Here is a 22,878-nt window from a genome sequence, read left to right as displayed (position 1 = left end):
TATGGTATATAAATAAAATAGATTATTGTTTTTAATGATCCTATAGATAAATCTCCACCATTCTTCACTTCAACTAATCCTGTTTCAACAGCAGCAAAATCTGCATCTATTAAGGAGCCATTTTCAATTTCAAAAGAACCACTTTTTATATCTATAAGTAGTTTAACATCACCCGAGGAAAATAAAACAAAATTAAGACTGATGATAGGCAAAATTTTTCATTTTTTTCAAATGCTGAAAGTTCTGGCAGCAAAATTTCATCTATTTCGATGGTAAATATGAGTTTAAAATCAAATTATGGAGACTCAAAAACAATTGCACCTCCAAAGTTGCAACTGAAATCAATTACAGATAATAGTCAGGGAAATAGTTTTGAAAAATTAATGAATAAATTACATATGCAATTCCCAAATATGAATTGAACACAATTGGTAAATTACCTGAGAGAATACAGAGCACAGTGTAATAATTCTTTAAATGGGATGACTATAGATGCTATTATTGCAGGAATATCTGCATTAATTATTAAAGAACAAAAGAATTCAGCTTGTAAATCTACATATCCAGCTGCTTTCTTGAATAATAATGATTCACAAGAAGTATGGACAAAACCAGTTGCAAAAATGACAACCTGGAGTACATTAAGTAAGGATTCTTCAGATAACAGTTGTAGTATTTGTTTAGAAGACATGACCCCATTTGTTTCATTTAAAATTGAATGTGGACATTCTTTTCATTATAGCTGCATTCATGAATGGGTAACTAAACAGAGTACTTGTCCAATTTGTCGTGTTCACATTTTGTTGCCAGAAGAATTCTTGGCATTAATTTTATCATCTCAGTTTTTCTTTTATTTAAAAATGTACTAATATAGTTATTGGTTTTACTCTTCAGCACTTTTCCTTCATTTTAAAAATAGATGTATATTATTTTAGTGCCTTATCCTGCATTAACAAATAAACTGTGATAAATTGTCTGTGATAATTACGGTACGGGTTCTTAGAATTATATCATATGCAATGTGCCATAATTACAAATAAAAATAGTTTTATACAAACATAAATATCATATGTTTGTATAAAACTAGTTTGCCAACTGCGTGGAAATTCATGATTGACAAACACCCCATTTAATCAAGCATGCAGCATATGCTCATCTCATATAAAATATAGATATATATTATTTGTTAATGCATTTTATGTCAGCTTACATCCCTTAAGTTATTATTTAGCGGATCCATACGTTTATTTATTTACAATTAATTTTATTATTGTTTATATTTTACATGGAATGTTCCAACGGTTTTAAAAATTTGAAATATGTTGCGCATATACATTCGAACCTGTGCGAGATAACATTCCAAAAGTAAAATTGCCTGAAGATGACCTGTAGAACAGGTGGAAAATGTTTGCAATATTATAAATTAATAATTTCTCAGAGGCATAACGTGTCTTGAGTAGTAATAGCAAAATTACTTTCCGAACAACCCAATATAATGAATTAATCTTGGGGTTTATTTTAAAAATAATTAATTAGTCAATACGTAATGACACATATTTCATTAAATTCTCATATTTCTGATTTTTGAAAAAGTTATATTTTAAAATATTTTACTTTTTAAAGTTTTTTTTTGTTCCCAAAAATTAAAAAGCTTAAAATTTTCAAAAATCTAAAAATATATAATTTCAGATTTTTGCGTCATGTGCCAGTTGTTTATGTTGATTATCCTGGAGAAACATCATTAAAGCAGATTTATGGTACATTTAATCGTGCTATGTTGCGCCTAATACCAGCTTTACGTCCTTTTGCTGAACCTTTAACAGCTGCTATGGTGGAGTTTTATTTGATGTCTCAGGTATTTTTTGTTCAAGTGTTATAAAAAAACTATAAAAGTTCTATTATAATATAAACAGTTTTTAAATGATTGTGATTTTGTAATTTAGGAACGTTTTACTCAAGACATGCAACCTCACTATGTGTACAGTCCTAGAGAATTGACACGTTGGGTGAGGGGAATCTGTGAAGCTATTAGACCACTAGAAACATTACCGGTAGAAGGACTTGTTCGTTTATGGGCACATGAAGGATTGAGATTATTCCAAGACAGGTAAGAATATTATTTGAAAAATTATATCTACTTTTAGAAATTTATTGGATTAGAATTATTTTTTAAAATGCATTACCATTTTCAGACTTGTAGAGGAAGATGAAAGAAGATGGACTGATGAAAACATAGATGTTGTTGCACTAAAACATTTCCCGAACATCAATTCAGAAACTGCATTGATCAGGCCAATCTTGTATAGTAACTGGCTGTCAAAAGATTATTTACCTGTTGATCGTGAACAGTTGAGAGAATATGTAAAAGCTAGATTAAAGGTATTAGTGATGCTTGAAATTTCTTAAAAATGGTTTTTAAAAATAATTATAAACTTTTTATAATAAATTGCATTTAGTTGTTAATTACACAACTAGACAACATTAGTTATTACATAAATTCATAAATTTTTTGCTTCATAATAAATTAATAATTACAGTCAACTCCACATAAGTTGATACCCCAAGGGGAAGTGTAAATGTGTCGAGTTATCTGATGTGACGACTAAAGCGAAGTTGGAAAAAAAACCACAAAACTACAATTAGGAAAATACAGTAGTGTGTTATACAGTAGTATAGGCTTACAATACATTGTGTCCTCCATTTACAATTACTCTATAGATGAAAAACTGAAAAATTCGTTTAGTGTTATTTGTTTTGAGCACTTAACTGTCTCAACTTTCTTTTTCAACGATCACAAATGCCTTGAAAACATCATCCTTGCAATTGTCAATTGTTGGCAAGTAATGTCTAAGGATTCTTATTGCCTCTAGCGTGAGAAAATGCAAAATTGGATTCTGGTGTGACGTTGATGTAGATTGTATATTTTCTTTTTGTTTATCTGTTATTATTTTATACATAAAAAATACATAAAATGTTAAGGCATTTTTATTAATATGTATATATATTAATAATAATAATGTATTATTATATTATTAAATATATTAATAAATAAATCGACTCCCCCTCCTGAAAAAAAAAATGAGTTCGCACCACACGTGCAGAGTGAATTCATTTTTTCAGGAGGGGTGACGACTTATCGGAGTGTGAGACAGCAAAAGTATGTCGACTTATCCAGTAGTGACGAGTTAAACGGTATCGAGTAAACCGGAGTTTTTTAACATTACTGCCTACGTAAGTCCGCCAGGACCACAAAAAACTGACTACTTATCCGATGGTGTCGAGTTATCCGGGTGATGACTTATGCGGACTCAACTGTATTAAGTTTTTCATAAAAATATTTTTATTATGTATTATTCATTAAAGTTCTTTTAGAATGTTTTTACTCATAGAATAAAACATTTCTTAATTATTTCTGTCTAAACTTCATTTGTTATAAGGAAATTGCAATAATTATTTAATGAATTTAAATAAAAACAACAAGCAAATTAGCTGTAAACAAATTAATTTCATCATAAATAGAATAATACATGATGATAATGCTGTATACAAGTAAATTAAGATGAAATTTTACAAATGAACAAATTTATGATATTAAAAAATTCTCAAGTTAATTATATTTGCTTATGTAATTATTGGGACCTTGAATAAGTTCTCGCTGTTTTTTCATAAAAATTAATGCTTTATTTAAAAAAAGTCATAAAAAAACATGTCACTGAAAGTATTGTCCATCACTAGCCACTACTTTCTCCCATCGTTCTGGCAACATTTGAATTCCACGTCGAAAAAATGATACGTCTTTTGAGGCTATCCAAGAATCAACCCAATTTTTGGCATCTTCATAAGAATGGAAGTGCTGCTCAGCCAGGCCATGTGCCATCGATCGGAACAAGTGATAATCGGAAGGGGCAATGTCTGGTGAATACAGTGGGCGGGGTAGGACTTCCCATTTAAGTGTTTCCAAGTAGGTTTTCACCAGTTGTGCAACATGTGGCGAAGCATTGTCATGTTGCAAAATCACATTGTCATGTCTCTGCTCGTACAGTGGCCGTTTTTCTTGTAATGCTTGGCTCAAACACATCAATTGTAGTCAATAGCAGTCTCCTGTGATGGTTTCATTCGGTTTGAGCAGCTCATAATAAACTACACCTAGCTGATCCCACCAAATGCAGAGCAGAAGCTTTGAGCCATGGATCATCATCATCAGCAAAGCCATGGATGGCTTTGCTGATGATGATGATGCATGGCCAGGCTTACCCCACGATTTTCTACACTTAGGATTATCGTAGTGAATCCACTTTTCATCCTCAGTCACGATACGATGCAGAAAACCTTTCCTTTTCTGCCGTTGAAGCAGCTGTTCACACGTGAAAAGACGCCGTTTGACGTCTCTCGGCTTCAACTCATACGGCACCCAATGTCCTTGCTTTTGAATCATTCCTAATCCTTTCAAACATTTTGAAACTGTTGTATGGTCAACTCCTAATGATTCTGCAAGTTCAGCTAGCGTTTGACATGAGTCTTCATGAAGTAATGCCTCCAATTTTTCGTTTTCAAACTTTTTCGGTGCGCTAGAACGTTTTTTATCTTCAATGTCAAAATCATTATTTTTGAAGCGTCTAAACCAATCTCTGCATGTTGTTTCCGACAGAGCATGGTCATCGTAAGTCTCAACAAGAATTCTGTATGCTTCAGCTGCAGATTTTTTTTTGAATAAAATAGTGCAATAAAATTCCCCGCAAATACTCTTTTTTTGGCACAAAATGCGACATTTTTAACACCACGAGAAAAAAAGTTGTTAACACTTCGGCGAAATGACATATACTGATTTTCAAGGTTGCTTATTGTACTTCACCATCTACAGATGCGTCACCATCTAAAAATACACGCACGCAGTTCTAGTAACGCCACCTGCTGTAAAACAGCGAGAACTTATTCAAGGTCCCAATACAACAAATTTTTTTGTATATAAGATAATTTAAAATTTTGGAATAATTTTATATAAGTTTGTGATGAATATTGTTTAGTTATACTATATTTTTATACAAACAGTATTATTTATAGTAAAATATTTTTAATATTAAAATATTTAAATGTTATAACAGAAAAAAATATTGTAATATTTAGTATTAGTATTATAATGATTAAAATCTTATATGAATGTAATTTTGCAAAACAATTTTAGAATTGGATTTTTCTTCTTTCAGGTATTTTATGAAGAAGAATTAGATGTTCAATTAGTGTTGTTTAATGAAGTCCTGGATCATGTTTTGAGAATTGATAGGATATTTAGACAACCTCAGGTAAGTGATCACAGTTCAAAAATTTAATAATTACAACTTTTTTAATGAGGTAAAATTACTTTTTGAAATATTCCTCATACCCTACATATTATCCATTATTTTTATTAATTATGAAGTTACATAATTTAAACAATTTAGTTCAAGAAAAATTTAATAAAAGCTTGGCTTTTAATTTAATTAGGGGCATCTTTTGTTGATTGGTGTAAGTGGTGCAGGTAAAACAACATTATCACGTTTTGTAGCATGGATGAATGGGTTAAGTGTCTTCCAAATCAAGGTAAATTTTTTGTTTTGTATATTATAATTGTTAGTTTTTAATGATTTTAAAAAAATTTTATTATGAACGAAGATTAGATAAGTGCTTGCAAGAATAATTGTTTAACTTCAATACATCAAAAATATAGATTTTATAACAAACATCTCAGATCATTTTGTATGTTTTATTCAGCTTATTTTAAGAATTTCATGTTCAAAGGAAAGAATAACTCAAATGCATGTTGAACTAGAATATAATAATAATAATTTTTATTTTCGTAATATGGGATATTCCCGTTACAAGGGGGAACATAAATTAACACATTTGATAGTTAACATTAATAACAGTATTTATCTTGAATTACAAAAAGATATTTTTGATTAAGTCTCATTATCAGATTTGTTACTGGCCTTCCCGGACAATTTAACATATTTAGTAAAATAATTGTATAATCTTGTTATTATAGTTGGGCTCATTTGAAACAACTTTTTATAAAATTCACTAGTTGATTTACTCTCAGATAAAGTAGAAATACCGTATTTTTGCCTAATCTCTGTACAACCTCTACATGTACATATTATATGGAAGATCGAAATTTGCTCCTGACATAATTTACATGTTTCTCTGCTGATCCTTATATAATCTGATCCACTAATATATAAAAACTGTTTAGTCGGAGCTGCATATAAAATTTTTTAATTATAAACGGTAGGTGAAAATTGATGTATTCATTTGAAGGAGGAAAGTTTAAATTCTCCATATACCAGGGATGGAATTTTGAACTCTGTAATTTAAGTATTTCTTGATGAATAGAATTGTTAAACACATTTTCTATTAACGTACGGTTACCAAATTGCCAGTCTTCTTCTGTATTTCCAAATAAAATAGGAGAAATTCCATATTTAGCCAGCATTTGACTATATTTAGTAAACCAATTGTTGACATAATTTTTCTTTGTTTCTGTTAGACTTTTCAGATTATTTAATATGGTCTTAATCCAAGGATGATCACTGTTAATCATTCTTTTATAAAATTTTTGTATTCTTGATACCAAATAGGGCTCCAATTGTAGTCGGTTTGTGTCATGTCGTATGGCATATCCAGGGACTGTTCTATCTATCCCATATATTTTCCTTATATATTGTAATTGTATTATTTCAAAACGAGTAATCCAGTCAATTCCCCATATTGGGAAAGCATAACATATCGAGTTCATCACTATTGCCGAAAAAAGTTGCATTTGTTTTTGAATTGAATTAATTTTTATTTTGACCAATAGATATATAAGGTTATTAATTAGTTTATTAGCTTTATTTCTCATATTTTTAAAGTGGGCTTCGAAAGATAAAGTTGAAGTTATATTAAGCCCCAAGTAAGAGGTCTCCTCTGTAAGCTTCAATTTCTCATTTAAAAGGTAAAAATTATGGTCTTGTTTCGCCAGTCTTCCTCCTCTTCTGAAAATTTGAATATATGTTTTGCTTGGGTTAATTTTCAGTCCAAGTTGTGTAAAGTACTTCTGCATTAAATTAATTTTTCTCTGTAGACCAATTTTTGTATTTGAAAGTAAAACAATATCATCTGCATATTGTATTGAGTGGATTACACAATTTCCAATTCTTATTCCATCCTCTGCTTTATCAAATTGTTTATTTATATCAAATATGAAAAAGTTAAACAAAAATGGCGATAATGGGTCACCTTGTAACAGACCCCCAAAAATATCTATGGGGGAGAAGACAGTTTTGCCAGATTTTATAGTAACATGATAATGACCAAATAAAAATTTTATGGCATTTATGAATAAGATATCTGCTCCATTTTTTTCTAGTTTTTCACTTATTAATTCTATTGAAACTGAGTCAAAGGCCTTCTCCAGATCTAAAAAAGCAGCGTAAACTTTATGCCTTTTTCTAGATAACTGAATTTGAATAATTGATATCAATATAAAAATGGCTATTTCTGTACCACCATTTTTAGCGAAAGCAAATTGAGTATCGAACGTCAACTGTTTTTCTTCTAGCCATTGTTTAAATCTTTTTGCGAGAATAGCTGTAAAAACCTTCCTTAAAGTTGATAGTATTGCAATGGGTCTATAATTGCTTGGGTCTGTGCAGTCTCCTTTTTTATATATCATTCTAAAGTATGCTGAACGCCATGAATCTGGATATTTATTATTTTCATACATGTAATTAAAGCTAAGCGCTATTAAGTCGATTGCTTCAGGTGGTAGTCTTTTTAATAAACAATTAGGAATTGAGTCAGGACCTGTGGCCGTGGTTTCTTTTAGTTTATTAATAGTTTTTATTATTTCTGAGGCCAGAATTGGTATATTTATTATCCTCTCCTTCCTGTACAAACCTATCTGTTCTTGATCTGGGTAAAAATTAATATTAGTTAATTGTCTTTTTCCAAAAAACTTGATCCATTTATCAAATCCAATAGGGTCTTGTTTTTCGTTACCTTTCCTCAAACGGTGTTGAACTAGAATATTAGATTATATATAAAATATAGATATATTAGTGTAGGTCATTCCTATTGGATGAGCCACATTTTATAAAAACTTATCTGGTAGCAATATAAAATTAAAAATTTCAGGAATTGTTTTAATACATTATTAAAACTATACTATGTATTACATTATTCTCTTCCACGAATTCAAACTTATTTAATCATAAACTATTATTCAGTAAAGTAATATCTAAATTTATAAGTTATAGAAAACATTTTTGTAAGAAAGCTTTATCTTCATCAAACATAAAGGATGACTTCTGTTTGTCTTATAGATGAAATAGAAAATCAGATTTTATAACTGTGATATAGTTTGTGATTGAGAGTAAATTAGCTATTTAAAGTTTAAGTTTTTCTTTTAATTTTCTTAAAACACTATTTTATTTCAGATTGTTATTAGAATTAAATATGAGAAATTTTATTTATTTTAAAAATCTTGATTTTTAATAGGTTCATAATAAGTATACTGCTGCATATTTTGATGAAGATTTGAGACATGTTTTGAGACGAGCTGGATGCAAGGTGAACAACTAATTAATTAATAATTAGGGTTTATTTTTAATCTTTTTATTTACGTATAAAATTACTTTTGTTAGGATGAAAAAATCTCTTTCATTCTTGATGAATCAAATGTATTAGACTCTAGTTTCTTAGAGCGAATGAATACTCTTCTTGCAAATGGTGAAGTTCCTGGATTATTTGAAGGTGATGAATTTACAACACTAATGACTCAATGTAAGGAAGGTTCTCAAAGAGAAGGATTAATGCTTGATTCTAATGAGGAATTATATAAATGGTTTACTCAGCAGGTTATTAATATTAAAATAATTTCATTCCTTTATTTTTAAGTAATTTAAAATATAATAAACTGATTTATCATCATTTTCTAGGTAATGAGAAATCTTCATGTTGTATTTACAATGAATCCATCATCAGAAGGACTGAAAGATAGAGCTGCCACTTCACCAGCTTTGTTTAACAGGTGAATTATTAAATAAAGTTCTAAAACTCAAAACTGATTCAAAATGTAAATTTTTCTATAAAAGCAACAACTTTAAACTTACAGATGTGTATTGAATTGGTTTGGTGATTGGTCTGATGAAGCTTTCTTTCAAGTAGGAAGAGAATTCACATCTAAAATAGATTTGGAAAGAACTGGGGTAAAAAAACGTTTTATTAGTTAAATTAAAAATTACTTATTAATATTACTTTATCATGGACATTCATGTATTGTATGTATGTTTTATCACAGCTTTGCTTATAACTTCCAAAATTAATCATTTGTAGAAAAGTTTATCTTTAAATAACTTACCAGATTTTGAACAAACAAATATGAAAATTTAACTCAAGCACATAATTCAAATTTATCAACTTTGTATTTAATCAAGGAAGGAAATACAAAGGACTAGTGAAAATAGTAGAGTTATTCAGAAAACGATAAACTGTTTCAAAAATTTGATGTCTAAAACCAAATAAGTTATACTACTGAAAACAAATTCTATTTAACTAATAAACATTTCAAATTTTTTTATTACCTATAATTTCACAATATAGCTTGATTTTTATTACAACATACATATCAAGCTTATTTATCACTTTGACCAAAATATCAGGATTCAAATCTTCAGCAGTGGATTATTCTTGCTGATAAGTCTTCAAGTGACTGTGATAAACAAAATCTTTATGTCCTCATAGTGCTGAATTGGCCCAAAAATAAATCACCTCCCAGTTAGGAATTCTTGCTTTTTGAAAACATTAGGACATGAATATAAGTCAACCTTTTATTATTTATTTTATTTGAATACAAAAATGAGCAATTTTTATTAAAAATTAGGAAAGTAATTGGAACACCAATCACTTTTATTTTCATCAGAACTTTCACTGTCATAATGATCTTCAGCCTCCTTGAACAACACATTATCCACTGTTCTATCCAAGTTTTTGGTAACACAGTTCTTTAGTAACTATATTTTCATAATTTTACTTTCATATTCTCATTTTTACAAGAATATGTTGACTTTTTTACTACTTTCTATATAATTGATTATGAAAATTATCTGCATTCAATTACATTCCTTTCTTTTCAAAATTACTTCAGTTAGAAATAAAATTTGTTTGAATTAATATTTAAGATATCTGAGAATCAATCATCATAAAGGTTTGATTGTTTTCTTAATTATTATAAATTACATTCAAATCATATCTAGTTAATCAGAAAGTTGTACTCAAAAATTTCTTTATAGAAATATGAATCAAACACTGACACTGTAAATGATTTTAACTTATTAACTTCCTCTTGCCTCCATTTGTCAATATCAATAAAAATAATAAAAGTTAGGACAATCTTGGGATTTTTTTCTCTGTATACCTGGTAATATGCTGGCCTGCAGATAAATCATGCCAAGGAAAGTACACTTCCTTGCATATTTCACATGTATTCCAGAATGTGTACTTTCAGCTTTATGACTATTGAAAATGAAACTGAAACTGTTTTATTTTTGGTTATCTTATTTTTTTTATATAACTGTCAAAAACGTATGATTACATTGAATATATAAATTTATAATTACAGTAGAAATTTACATTTTACAACAGAATAAATTTTGTAGTAAGTTTTCAGCAATCCTTGCAATCTTTAGTTTTTGACAATCATTCAATTAGCAGAGACTCCTAGGGGTAAAATAAAAATTACTAAAATAAAATTTCTGTAAAGCAGTTATCAAAACTGACTGATTCTACTGAATACAATAAAAACAATTTGTTTTGAACAATCAACTAATCAGTTATTTACAATCATGCCAAACATTTAATTCCTGTGCATAGTTTGTGGGCTGCAGCATGACAGATTACAACTTTGCTGATGTTTAGTATTTCTAACAATCACCCATCAAATTTTAGCATTACTTTAACATTGTACAGTATGCATCAAAACAGTTTTTCAAATCAAAAACTTTAATTGGACTCAAATACTGATAGAGCAATTTTTCTTTCTCCTCCTTTAAACTGAGAAAAAAATCAACTAATATTCAGGCCATTGTGATAATTTATAGGGATCAAATCAGAAAATGTGGTAGGCCAAGGTGTAGTGCCATCTCACAGTCACATGGTCTTTTACTACCCTGTAAGCAGATATTATGCTTTATGAAATGTTTTCAGTGATGAATATACCTTTCAAGTTGAACAGTCTAAATAAGTTGCTAATTTTGTTCATAAAGCTAAATGTTTTTTACAAACTTGGTGTGTTCTTTACTGCTGCAAACTGCACTTATAATCTTATGCAGTAGATTCATAAATATATTTGAAATAGTTTGAGTTTATAAAACATATGCTCTCAAGTTTATAAAACATATGCTCACAAGTTTTGAATTATAATCAAAGTCAAAAGAAGTAATTACTTTGTTTTTTGAAGTTACCTACTAAAATAATTGTTATTTAATCATAATTACAGGCTGAAAAATATTCTGAATCCAAACCTCTTCTTTCATGCTAAATAGGGTTTCTCATTTCCCAGTCTTTTGCTTGTCCCGGGATTCTGGGATAAAATTAATTATTTTTAAGATATAAAATAAATCTTAGAATTGAATGATATAATTATTTTTCATTTTTAAGTAACTTAATACAACCTGCAACCTCCAAAATAATAATAATAATAATGCTCTGTAACAACATATAAAAAGCATAGACACCATTAAGCAATCGTGGGCTCGAAAGGCACTCCATGGCAGGCATCCTTATGATCTGGCCCAGGATTTTGTTGACAAAACTGCATCAAACAGCTGGTTAGCACGGGGATGCCTCTTTGGGGAGACGGAAGGATTCATGATTGCCATACAGGATCAGGTCATAAATACTAACAACTACAGAAAACACATACTCAAAGATACAACACTCACAAATGACACATGCAGAAAATGTCACGTCATGCCAGAAACTATACAACACATCACTTCTGGTTGCAAGCTCTTGGCACAGACAGATTATCTACACAGACATAATCAAGTAGCAAATATAATACACCAAGAGCTTGTGAAGAAACAAATTAGTAGACAGCCACGAGCCATACTACAAGTACATTCCACAGACAGTACTGGAAAACAACACACACAAAATGTACTACGACAGAGCCATAATCACAGATAAAACAATTTACCACAACAGACCAGACATCACACTCATTGACAAACACAATAAAATCACATACATTATTGACATATTCATTCCAAACACTCACAATGTACAAAACGCATGCACTGAAAAAATTAGCAAGTACACAGAACTCGCCCAGGAAATAAGGATCTGTAGAGGATGGATAGGATGCTTATTGTACCTGTTGTTCTCTCCTCTACAGGTGTCATACCACACACACTACACAAAAGCCTGGGCACATTACAATTGAATAGAAACACATACATCACACTACAGATGGCCACTATATTGAATACATGTCATATTGTGAGAAAATTCCTGAATACAGACACACACACTGATACACTTCTTTAATTTCTGTTTTGGTTAGTATGCCTTGACTTTGGTCCGGCATAGTATGCAGCCACCGGTGTTAACTGAGTATATCTCACTTACCCCAACACAATAATAATAATGCTCTGTAAAATATATATAAAAATTTACTTTTGAGTTACGTAGAAATTTTCACAAATTGAAAAAGTTTATTAAAGTTTGTTGGAAACTGCTTACAACAAAAATGCCTTTGAATTGAGTTGAAAATTTAAAGGAAAAAAATGAACTTAGATCAAACTTCTAACTTAAAAGGTAATTTTTGTTTTTTAAATAAAACATAGTACAAAATATTATTGACAATTTTTATAATAAGATTTCAAAAAGCAAAGATGGTCAATACTCTGATCACTCAATTTGATTCTTATTTTACTAAAGAAAAGTCCTGCTACTGAGAATGCCCTTTTCGATTCGAATTGATGTGGGTGGAATCGTCTTTAATGCATTTAAGAGAAGACGGATGTTATCTGTTTTTTCACCTGCAGCCTGGAAGATTTCTAGTTCATTTTCGAGATTGTAATACTTCTTTTGCTCTCTAGTATTTTTGATTTGTCTACCTAGGCTGCTTTAATAGAAACATCAAGCTTATAGCCAAATAATTAGGCAGTTCGTTTGACTTTAATAATCAGATTTATGAAGAAAAACTTCATACTTACAGACCTCATACTCATTTGTATCCTTGCCCAATTTGCACAACCTGGTGTTATGCAGTTACTGAAGCTATTGGGCATGATTAAAAATTAAGATAGCATAAGCACAATTATTCCAGATATTACAGGTTTTGACAAGCAAAGAATTTTTAGTCCTGCCACAAATAAGCTATGTATTGATTATTGACCATTTGTGACATGCGGGAAAGTTTAAAAAACTAATAAGTAGGTTTAAAATTAATAAATACAAATGTATTCTGACAGTTTATGAGTTAATTATACTTTCTATTTGCAAAATTTCCTCAACCTTAAAACAAAATAAGAAAAAAGTGAACTTTTAAAAAAAATTTGTGGGATTTCTTGGGTTAAAAAAAACAACTGGGATCCCGTTTGAGAAACCCTAATGCTTAATTTCTTTTTTTAGTCTTGATATGAAAATTGTTTTCAATTTATTTTGTACTTTCTCAACTCTTATAAATGTTAGCTCATAAAAGTTGTGCAGTGAGATTTAGTTGTTGGAACACTAATTCAATTTTGAAGATCCTTTTTGTGAGAAGATAATTACTTTGGTATTCAAAATTTACAGATCAATTAAAACATTTGAAATTGCAAGGTGCTTGTTTTAGAGGAAGAAACAATTTGTTCTAAGTTAGATGTTCTAGCTTGTGTGGTTTTTAAATGAGAATTATTCTTACAAACTGTGGTTAGTCATTTCTATTTTTTATTTTCCTCTTTTAGTTTAGTAGTTTATAATTTCAAAGTTGTTAAATATTATCAATACACGTAAGCAATATTATTTCTTTGTGCAGTTATTTTATCCAATGATATTGTTCATGATGAAACTTTCTCATTTTTATCTGATCTGTATAACTAATGATGAAAATAGTAAATTTTCATCAAAATTGTCAAGGTTTATAAAGAAATGTTAATTACCATAGATGGGTTTAATTACTATTTCTTAGTGCTGTCATATGCATTGAGAAAGATTTATTTGAATTATTATGCTTTGTATGCAGAAATTTTTTGTATGATTTGAATAATCAATTGCAAATTTTCCCAAATTAAAAATTTGAAGAGTGTACACTGTATTATCATTTAGCCAAATAGGTAGCCAAATAGGTTTGAATAGCAATGTTGTTGTATTGGTAGGAAAACTGATAATTTATTATTATTATAATCTTAAACTGATATCCTGTTTTATTGCTTTAAATAAATTAATATATAAGATACTCATTTAACTTTATTAATCATTCTTGTTTAATTTTGTTTGTTAACCATATTATTTTATGAAAGATTATTAAATTATAAATTTTATTTCATTCTTATTTATGTTTTGCTATGTAGTATAAAGTACCAGACTACTTCCCTGCTGCTTTTCCTGGATTATCACTGCCTCCTAATCATCGGAGTGCAATCATCAATGCATTTGTTTATGTTCATCAAACTCTGCATAAAGCAAATGCTCGTCTGGCAAAACGAGGTGGAAGAACAATAACAATAACACCTAGGCATTTCTTGGATTTTATTCATCATTATGTAAGTAGTAATTGGATTAAATTTTATTTTGTATAATTCTTTGTTTTGTAAAAACTTTGATATTTATAAAATTATTTTAAATTGTTATTTTTAAGGTTAAATTATTTAATGAGAAACAAGAAGAATTAGAAGAACAACAATTGCATTTAAATGTAGGACTCTCAAAAATCCAAGAAACTGTAGAACAAGTTGAAGAACTACAAAAATCTCTTGCATTAAAAAGCCAAGAATTAGAAGCTAAAAATCATGCTGCTAATGCCAAACTGAAAGAAATGGTATTGAATAATGAATGTATTATAATTAGTTACATTAACTGTTGTTCATGATAATTAATGAATATGGGAATGTATATAAACTTAATTTGTAATTACGAAGGGATTTGGCTTAATTCAGTTGTACAGTAATTGCAGGAAGTTAGAAATGGTATAAAGTCTAACAGTGAATACCTTTGATTAAGATGAAAGCAAAAAGAATATTGTACGAATACTTTAAAAACAAAATCTGTGTTAGAATTAGCTATTTTTTAGAATTACATTTTTTACATTTAATGATAAGAATTGAAGTTTTGGTAAATTTAATAATTGTAAAAACTAGCAAAATACAATTAATATAAAGAAATTGCTTTTAGCCCTTGGTATAATTAAATTAATGAAAAATCTACTAATGTGAGGTATATAATAAGGACTTATCACACCAGTGTACTCTATTGACATTGATACCTGGATGTCAATGCAGTACATTTAAAAGAACAAAAAGGAGTGTACATTAAAATCGATTACATTAACATGAAATAACCAAAATGCATTTCGGACTATCGGAATAGTTCCTCTTCAGTGTGGTGTTTGTCCGATCGTTTAATGGACTGTATAAATATGAAAGAAAACACTTGCGGTTTGATAAAAGTTTAATGCGGTTTGCGGTGTCGTTACACAAGAACAAGAAAAAAAAACAATATGGCTGACGCCCTTGGCCGTTACTTGGCCGTTACAAAAAACTCTCGTCTCCAAACGTTTTTTAATTATCATTTTTTCTTCTCACAAAAAATACGGTGGCGCTCGAGGCGGCAACATCCCGGCCCGCGTTGAAGTAATACTTCAATAAACAATGTTAAACATTAAATTTAAATTTAACAATTACAACAGAAATGACACGTGTAGGTCACCAAGGAGAATCACATTTTCTTTCTAGATGGATGGTAACAGGCACAATTTTGTTATGCTTCTCTTAAAAACACCTTGAGGAGTTTTCACCAGAACAACTCTCACCTTCCCGTCGGGTCCTTTGATAACTTCCTGTACACGGCCCAGCGACCAACTTCCGGGTGGGAGGTGTTTCATCTTTTAGAGAAGAGGATGTAATCTGCTTAATTGACCCTTCGTTAGATTCCTTCCCATTTGCAATGTTTTTATTTCCTCAGCAAAGGCCATTCCTTGTACTTTGCCGATCAAATAAATTTTGGACTCTTGGAGTTCTTTCCTTGATAAAGGGCCAAATCGACGAGTTACGTGTTTTATGTTATGTAGAAACCGGAAAATATAACTAAGTATGCGAATTAATTTGATGTAATTATTACTAAGTTCAAACAGGGTATTGTCAAGGTCAGAGCTTGACACTGACACCAAATTAACATGCGATTGTTTTTTAAGCTCAGATAGATATTTTTCATCGGAGGAAGTGTCGATGGCATATTCATCCTGACGTTGAACGGTTGGTGCTACTTGAGACTGCACTCCACTCCACCATAATTCCATGGATAGTAGATCTTGCGGATTTAAACCCCGAGAAACTACATCTGCAGGATTGGAGTGGGAAGTTATATGTTTCCAGTGGCAGCCTTCAGTAATAGATTGGATCTTTTCCACACGATTCGCAATAAAGGTCTTCAGGCGATATGCGGGAGTGTTGATCCAAGCGATGGCAATAGTTGAATCTGTGTGTAGGATCACTTCAGCTATATCCATTTGCAGACATGAGCGTACTTTTTTGACAAGTTGAGACAGTACTAGACAAGCTGATAGCTCTAATCGAGGGATTGTCATAACCTTAAGAGGAGCGACACGAGATTTACTAGCAATAAGTCGTGTCTTGCCAGTTCCATCTTCCTTTATGCAATGCATGTAAACTACTGCTCCATAAGCTGACTCCGAGGCATCTGCATATCCTAGCAAGACAGCCCTTTGAAGTGGATCTGTTAAAATATATCTAGTGATCTTAAGATCGTCCAGGGCTTTCAAGGACGACACAAAGTTCACCCAATCATAGTTAAGGTTTTCTGGTAGAGTATCCTCCCAGTCGAGCTTAATGAGCCACAGCTTTTGTAGAAAGATCTTTGCTCGAGTTATAACTGGTCCCAGAAGACCCAAGGGGTCATAAAGTCTGGCGATGACACTCAATACTTCTCGTTTTGTATAAAGCAATTTTTCTGGAATCGATACCCTGAATATGAACTGATCTTCAACCGGCTTCCAAATAATGCCTAAGGTTTTTACTGTTGGTTCCGCACTTGAGGAAAAGCAATGTTCCTTATTTTCTGGTGAACTACTGTTCATCAATTTCATTGAATTAGAGTTCCATTTGTGTAGTGTCATTCCACATGTGCTCAACATGTTGCACAACTGAGATTGTAGTTCGAGGGCAGCATCGAAATCTTGCTCACCTGACACAATGTCATCCATGTAGACATCTCGTAATATGGTTTTAGAGGCCAGAGGATATCTTGCTGCTTCATCGTAAGCCAACTGCTTAAGGGTTCTCACTGCCAGAAAGGGAGCACTGGCGGTTCCATAAGTCACAGTTTTCAGTCTGTAGGTGACTGGCATCTCTTCTTCCTCGTTCTTCCAAACAATTCTTAAGAGATCTCGTTGCGAGGGCTCAATTAGAATTTGACGAAACATTTTCTGGATATCTGCTGTAAAAGCGTACTTGTATTTTCGAAATCTTGTCATGATCTCGAAAACATCTTCCTTTACTTCACCTTTCAAGAGATGATCATTTAGACTCAGCCCAGAAGTTGTGGGAGCAGATGCGTTGAAGACTACCCTTAACCTTGTAGTGGTTTTGTCTGGTCTAAACACACCGTGATGCGGAAGGTAGTAACATATATTGTATGCTGTCTGATCAGCGGGAGGTTCCTGCACCCTTTCCATGTGGCCCAAGTCCAAATACTCCTTCATGAAGTTCTGATATAACTCCTTTAATTGTTTGTCCCTTGATAGTCTCTTCCACAATTGATTCAATCTCTTCAATGCTAACTTCCTTGACTCTCCCAAGTTTTGTATTTCCTTGGTTGCCATCTGCACAATGTATCTCCCATCTTCATTACGTCTGTGAGTTCTTTGATAATGATCTTCGCAATACTCTTCTTCTTTACTCATCAAACTTGGAGCCTCTGTAAGAGTTTCTATTTGCCAGAACCTTTGTAAACATTTATCGATTGATTCAGACTCTGATATTAGTCCACAATATTTATCTTGATCATTAGAGTCTGTGGACCCAGTAGCGATGTATCCAAAAACTGTGTTGCGAAATGTTAGGTTATTGTTGCACGATAGACGAATTTGATCGTTCTTGACTATTTCAAAAAATGCTTCAGCTCCAATAAGCATGTCAATCTTGCCTGGTGTAGCAAATCTTGGATCAGCTAACTGACGGGGTATTTCTGTTTTGCTGACGTGTAGAGAGGAAACCGGAAGTAAATCCGTGATCCTTGGCACCACTAAGAACTCTAGCGTCTTAGAAAAGGATCCATTACCGTTTATTATTGTAGCAGGCAGCTTAAACTTGACCGAGGTTTTATTTCCGCTTATACTAGAGACTGTGAGGTCGATTCTTTCTTGCGGTGTGCCCAGACGACTTGCGAAATCTCTAGTTACGATATTTGACATACTGCCCGAGTCCAATACTGCGCGCGCTTGAATGCTGGCTCCGGTAGTATGATTTAAAACCCAAACCATGGCTGTCGAGAGAATTACTGTCTTATTTCCCTTGTCAATACATGATAGTGAGTGAGGTATACTCTCACGAAACTCTATTGCGTCGGGATTAAGATCCTGCTTGGTTGAAATCGGTTTGCTGTCGATCACTGGTGCATTTGAACCAATTATAGCTTGTTTCTCTTGGTGCAGTAATGTATTATGTCGCTTTCGGCATATCTTACAGCAGCTTTTGGAGTTACAATGTGATAACTTATGCCGATCACTTAAGCAATTGAAGCAGAGGTTGTTTTTGGCCACAACATCGTTTCTTTGGGAGACTTCCAACTGTAGAAAAGAATCACAATTGTAAACAGGATGATTCTGCTTACATAAAATGCAACGAGACATAGAATTGTTACATTTCACAAATAAGTTTCTCGGTTTAACTCTATCTTGATTACACCTTGGCTTCACGAACGTGGCCTTATTAATATTTTCTAAAATCTGAGAACGCTTTTCCAAAAATGAAATCAAATTATCTAGCTTAGGAACGTCATTCGAACTAATACTGAACTCGTACTGTTTTAGTGTCTCCTTATCCAGTTTCTGAAGTACAATGTTTAGAATTAAGATATCGGAGAGCTCATTCCTTTCATATCCCAGGACCTTTAGAGCTCGCATATTCCGATTCACAAGATCAATTAAGTTCCTCAAACCCTTTGCTGACTCATAAGCTAGTTTTACAGAGTCCAGAATCGCATTAACATGGGTTTCTACTATTAATTTCTTGTTTTCGTACCTCTCTTGTAACGCTTGAAACAATGAAGCAAATGAATCATTTAACGTTTCTAAACTCTTAGCTTCCCCTATGAGAGCAGCTTTCAAATAATGTAGTTTCTGTTCAGCCGATAGTTGCTCGCTTGACGAAATGATATTATCAAATTGCATTTTAAAGTTACTCCATTCTTCATATCTTCCAGAGAATTTCGGTAGAGGAATCTCTGGTAATTTAATATTAGCGGAGTTATTTCGACCTACGGGGGCCTGACTCACCATAACGACGGACGAATCTGCTTCTAATCGTTTAATACGAGACTGGATCTTAAATTTACAACTTATAATTTTGTCCTCATATTCTTCACTATTGACTATCTCAGTGTCATAGTCAGTTGGGCTAGTAATGAGGCCCTCAATCTCCCCGTTTAACGTTCTCAACGACTCTTCCTTTCGACTAAACTGATCCAATATTTCTAGAAAGGTTTCTGTCTCTCTATCGTCGCTTTCAACTAGACTATCGACTTTACTAATTAATCTCGTCACACTAGCTCTTATCGAAGCGCGTTTTTTCCTTAATTTCTCGAGCTGATCCATTTTAAACTCTCTACCACGTGTAACGGACAAATAAATTCTTCCTACCTTGGATAGGCGACTTAATGAAGTTTGAACTCAATCTTATTTGCTTGCGAAATTGTCTCTTTTCTTCTCATCCGCCTCGACGGACCAGATGTTTGTCGATCTTTAATGGACTGTATAAATATGAAAGAAAACACTTGCGGTTTGATAAAAGTTTAATGCGGTTTGCGGGTCGTTACACAAGAACAAGAAAAAAAAACAATATGGCTGACGCCCTTGGCCGTTACTTGGCCGTTACAAAAAACTCTCGTCTCCAAACGTTTTTAATTATCATTTCTTTAACATGAAATAACCAAAATGCATTTCGGACTATCGGAATAGTTCCTCTTCAGTTGGTATACATGTAAAAAGGTTATAATGCTTAAAATTATACAAGATAAAGGAACTGCTATAAAGATATGATCATTGAACATTAAATAGGTGCAGAGAAGACGGGCTTAAGGTGACTTCATAATGTTACATGGTATCTTGACATAAAGGTTACTAATACAAACAGTATTAAAATTAGTGGAATAATAAGGTAATGATGTTATACAAAACAAATTATATCTACATACCATAACAGAGTAAGTAGCAAGATGGAGTTTGAAGGTGGCATTTTACATGATGCCAGAGCAGTCATGAGGGAGGTGTGGTACAGGCAACATCTGGAGAACAAGTGGTGACTAACTTCTTGATGGCCAACCTACATTCCATCACCTCTTAACCAGTTACACTTTCAAAATATAACAACAGAATATCTTAAATAATTGCTTAATAATCTAATTATTATTTGATATTCATCAATAATAATAAATTCTGTATAATATTAATTTAAGATGTTTTTTAGTTAAAAGATCAACAAGAAGCAGAGAAGAAAAAAGTACAGTCTCATGAAATTCAAGCAGCATTAAGAGTAATATTTATTTTTGAATAAAACATGTTTATATTTCTCAATATTGAATTTGATTTTTAAAAATTTCTATATTTTATTAGAAACAAGAAGAAAAAATAGTTGAAAAACGAGCTAGTGTAATGAAAGATCTTGCTCAAGTGGAACCAGCTGTTATTGAAGCCCAGCAAGGTAATAAAATTGCAAATTTACATGTATATGTAAATTAAGGTAAAGGAAAATATGCAATTATTATTATTTATTCTGTCCTTTTGCAAAATTAAGGTCATACATTTATGCAAAATTAAATTTAAAATTTAGATATGAAGCACAGCCACCATATACTTCATATTCTTGAATTTATTATTATTATTATTATTATTGGAGAAGAATACTTTCTTGGCAGATTTTTATTTATTTTTTTAATAGTATTACTATTATAATAATTACTATTTCATATAAATAAAAGAATATTTACCATATTTTTGCAGAATAACCAGCATTCCGCATAAAAACAGGGATTGGCATGCCAGTAACCTTGGGGTTTACAGCATGTCTGTTAAACTGTGACTAAAATATGATATTAATCAGATCTAACAAAACTACTTGTTAATTAAACGTTAAAGAAAACATTCTTCCAAATACAATAAAATAATAGCACTGTAATTTGACTGACTTAAAATCTGGAAGAGAGTTTTCATTTACAGGACAATAAAACAATGACTCAGTCAGTGCCCACACTGACTGAGTCATTGTTTTATTGTCCTGTACCATCTACCCCAACCTTAAAAATAATACCTTTCTCTCAAATTTTACCTAAAGTCAACGTTAATTGGTGTAAGTTGAGATAATTTACAATGAGTTTCTTAAATTTAATGTGTGTATTCTTGTGTTCAAAAACACAAGAATAAACACATTAAATCAAATAACAATAAAATCAATTTGAATCAAATAGCAATCAAATACACACACAAAAAAAAGCACTTTCGGAATTCCAAGAGTATTTTAATGTTGTTAGAAAGAAGACAAAATGAAGAAATTAAACATATAATCATAGGTTTTGATGTAATGCTGACAGTTTCAGTTTTAGAATAAAAAATCTCATTCATTTTTACTTGACATAACTCGTTCATTTTTTTTTTTTTAATGCACTCTCTAGAGAGGGATGTATAACCTCACTTAAACCAGCATGCCAACTTTTACCATACAGAAATATCTGATTTTGTGGTTTCCCCTTATAGATTGGCATGCCGGTCATTCTGCGAAAATATGGTAATAACTAGTAAGTCTACAGAATTATTGCAAAAATGCAAATAATTTTAAAAATTTTTAAAAAACTATATTTTGTGATGATTTGATTTAAATTAATGAACTTGTTATGTAATATTTGAGATTTGAGAATTTTGTATTGGAGTAAAAGAAGAGATTTTAAAACATTCTTAAAAAAATACATTTTTAGTCTGGATCAAATTCAACTTTTAAAATCTGTGGCTGTATAGTTTTAAGTTTTATTTATTTACTTTTCAATTTCTATTATCTATCTATTAATAATAAACAAAAGTATATATAGTAGAAACTTGATTATCTGAAACTTCAGATGTACAGTACACCACAGAGCATAATACAGAGACCAAACTCTTCATATAATTAGAAATTACTGCATATCTATCAATTGTAACATTCAAAACTAGGTCATTACATTACATTTTGAGTAAATTAATTTACTTTCAAATACATTAATAGCATTGCAGTATTTATGTTTATGAAAATTTAAATGCATAAATACACAATGCTTGATGAACCTAATACATAAAAACAAACAAGTGTATGGATTACCCAAAATTTTGTTTATCCAAAAGATCCCTGATCCCATCAAGTTCCAATAATTGAGTTTCCACTGTATTTATTAGATTGC

At 31.3% G+C, this 22,878-nt stretch overlaps 1 protein-coding gene across 2 annotated transcripts in view; it reads left to right on the top strand.

The window, feature by feature from the left end:
• The window catches only part of Dhc64C (dynein heavy chain, cytoplasmic), a 152,304-nt gene that overhangs the window by 99,039 nt on the left and 30,387 nt on the right, over positions 1-22,878 (top strand). For both annotated transcript variants that reach the window (XM_067271466.1, XM_067271467.1), the window contains exons 49-61: positions 1,690-1,855; positions 1,944-2,107; positions 2,193-2,379; positions 5,205-5,300; positions 5,482-5,577; positions 8,515-8,586; positions 8,661-8,873; positions 8,955-9,046; positions 9,131-9,224; positions 14,574-14,765; positions 14,861-15,040; positions 20,922-20,987; positions 21,068-21,155. In XM_067271466.1, coding sequence (XP_067127567.1) covers positions 1,690-1,855; positions 1,944-2,107; positions 2,193-2,379; positions 5,205-5,300; positions 5,482-5,577; positions 8,515-8,586; positions 8,661-8,873; positions 8,955-9,046; positions 9,131-9,224; positions 14,574-14,765; positions 14,861-15,040; positions 20,922-20,987; positions 21,068-21,155 — 1,706 coding nt within the window. The remainder of the gene's footprint in view (positions 1-1,689; positions 1,856-1,943; positions 2,108-2,192; positions 2,380-5,204; positions 5,301-5,481; positions 5,578-8,514; positions 8,587-8,660; positions 8,874-8,954; positions 9,047-9,130; positions 9,225-14,573; positions 14,766-14,860; positions 15,041-20,921; positions 20,988-21,067; positions 21,156-22,878) is intronic.

This window comes from Centruroides vittatus, unplaced genomic scaffold (assembly GCF_030686945.1).
Source record: "Centruroides vittatus isolate TY-2023 unplaced genomic scaffold, ASM3068694v2 contig_4, whole genome shotgun sequence".
In the NCBI taxonomy this organism is placed as follows: Eukaryota; Metazoa; Arthropoda; class Arachnida; order Scorpiones; family Buthidae; genus Centruroides; species Centruroides vittatus.
This window is presented reverse-complemented; position numbering and strand designations above follow the sequence as displayed.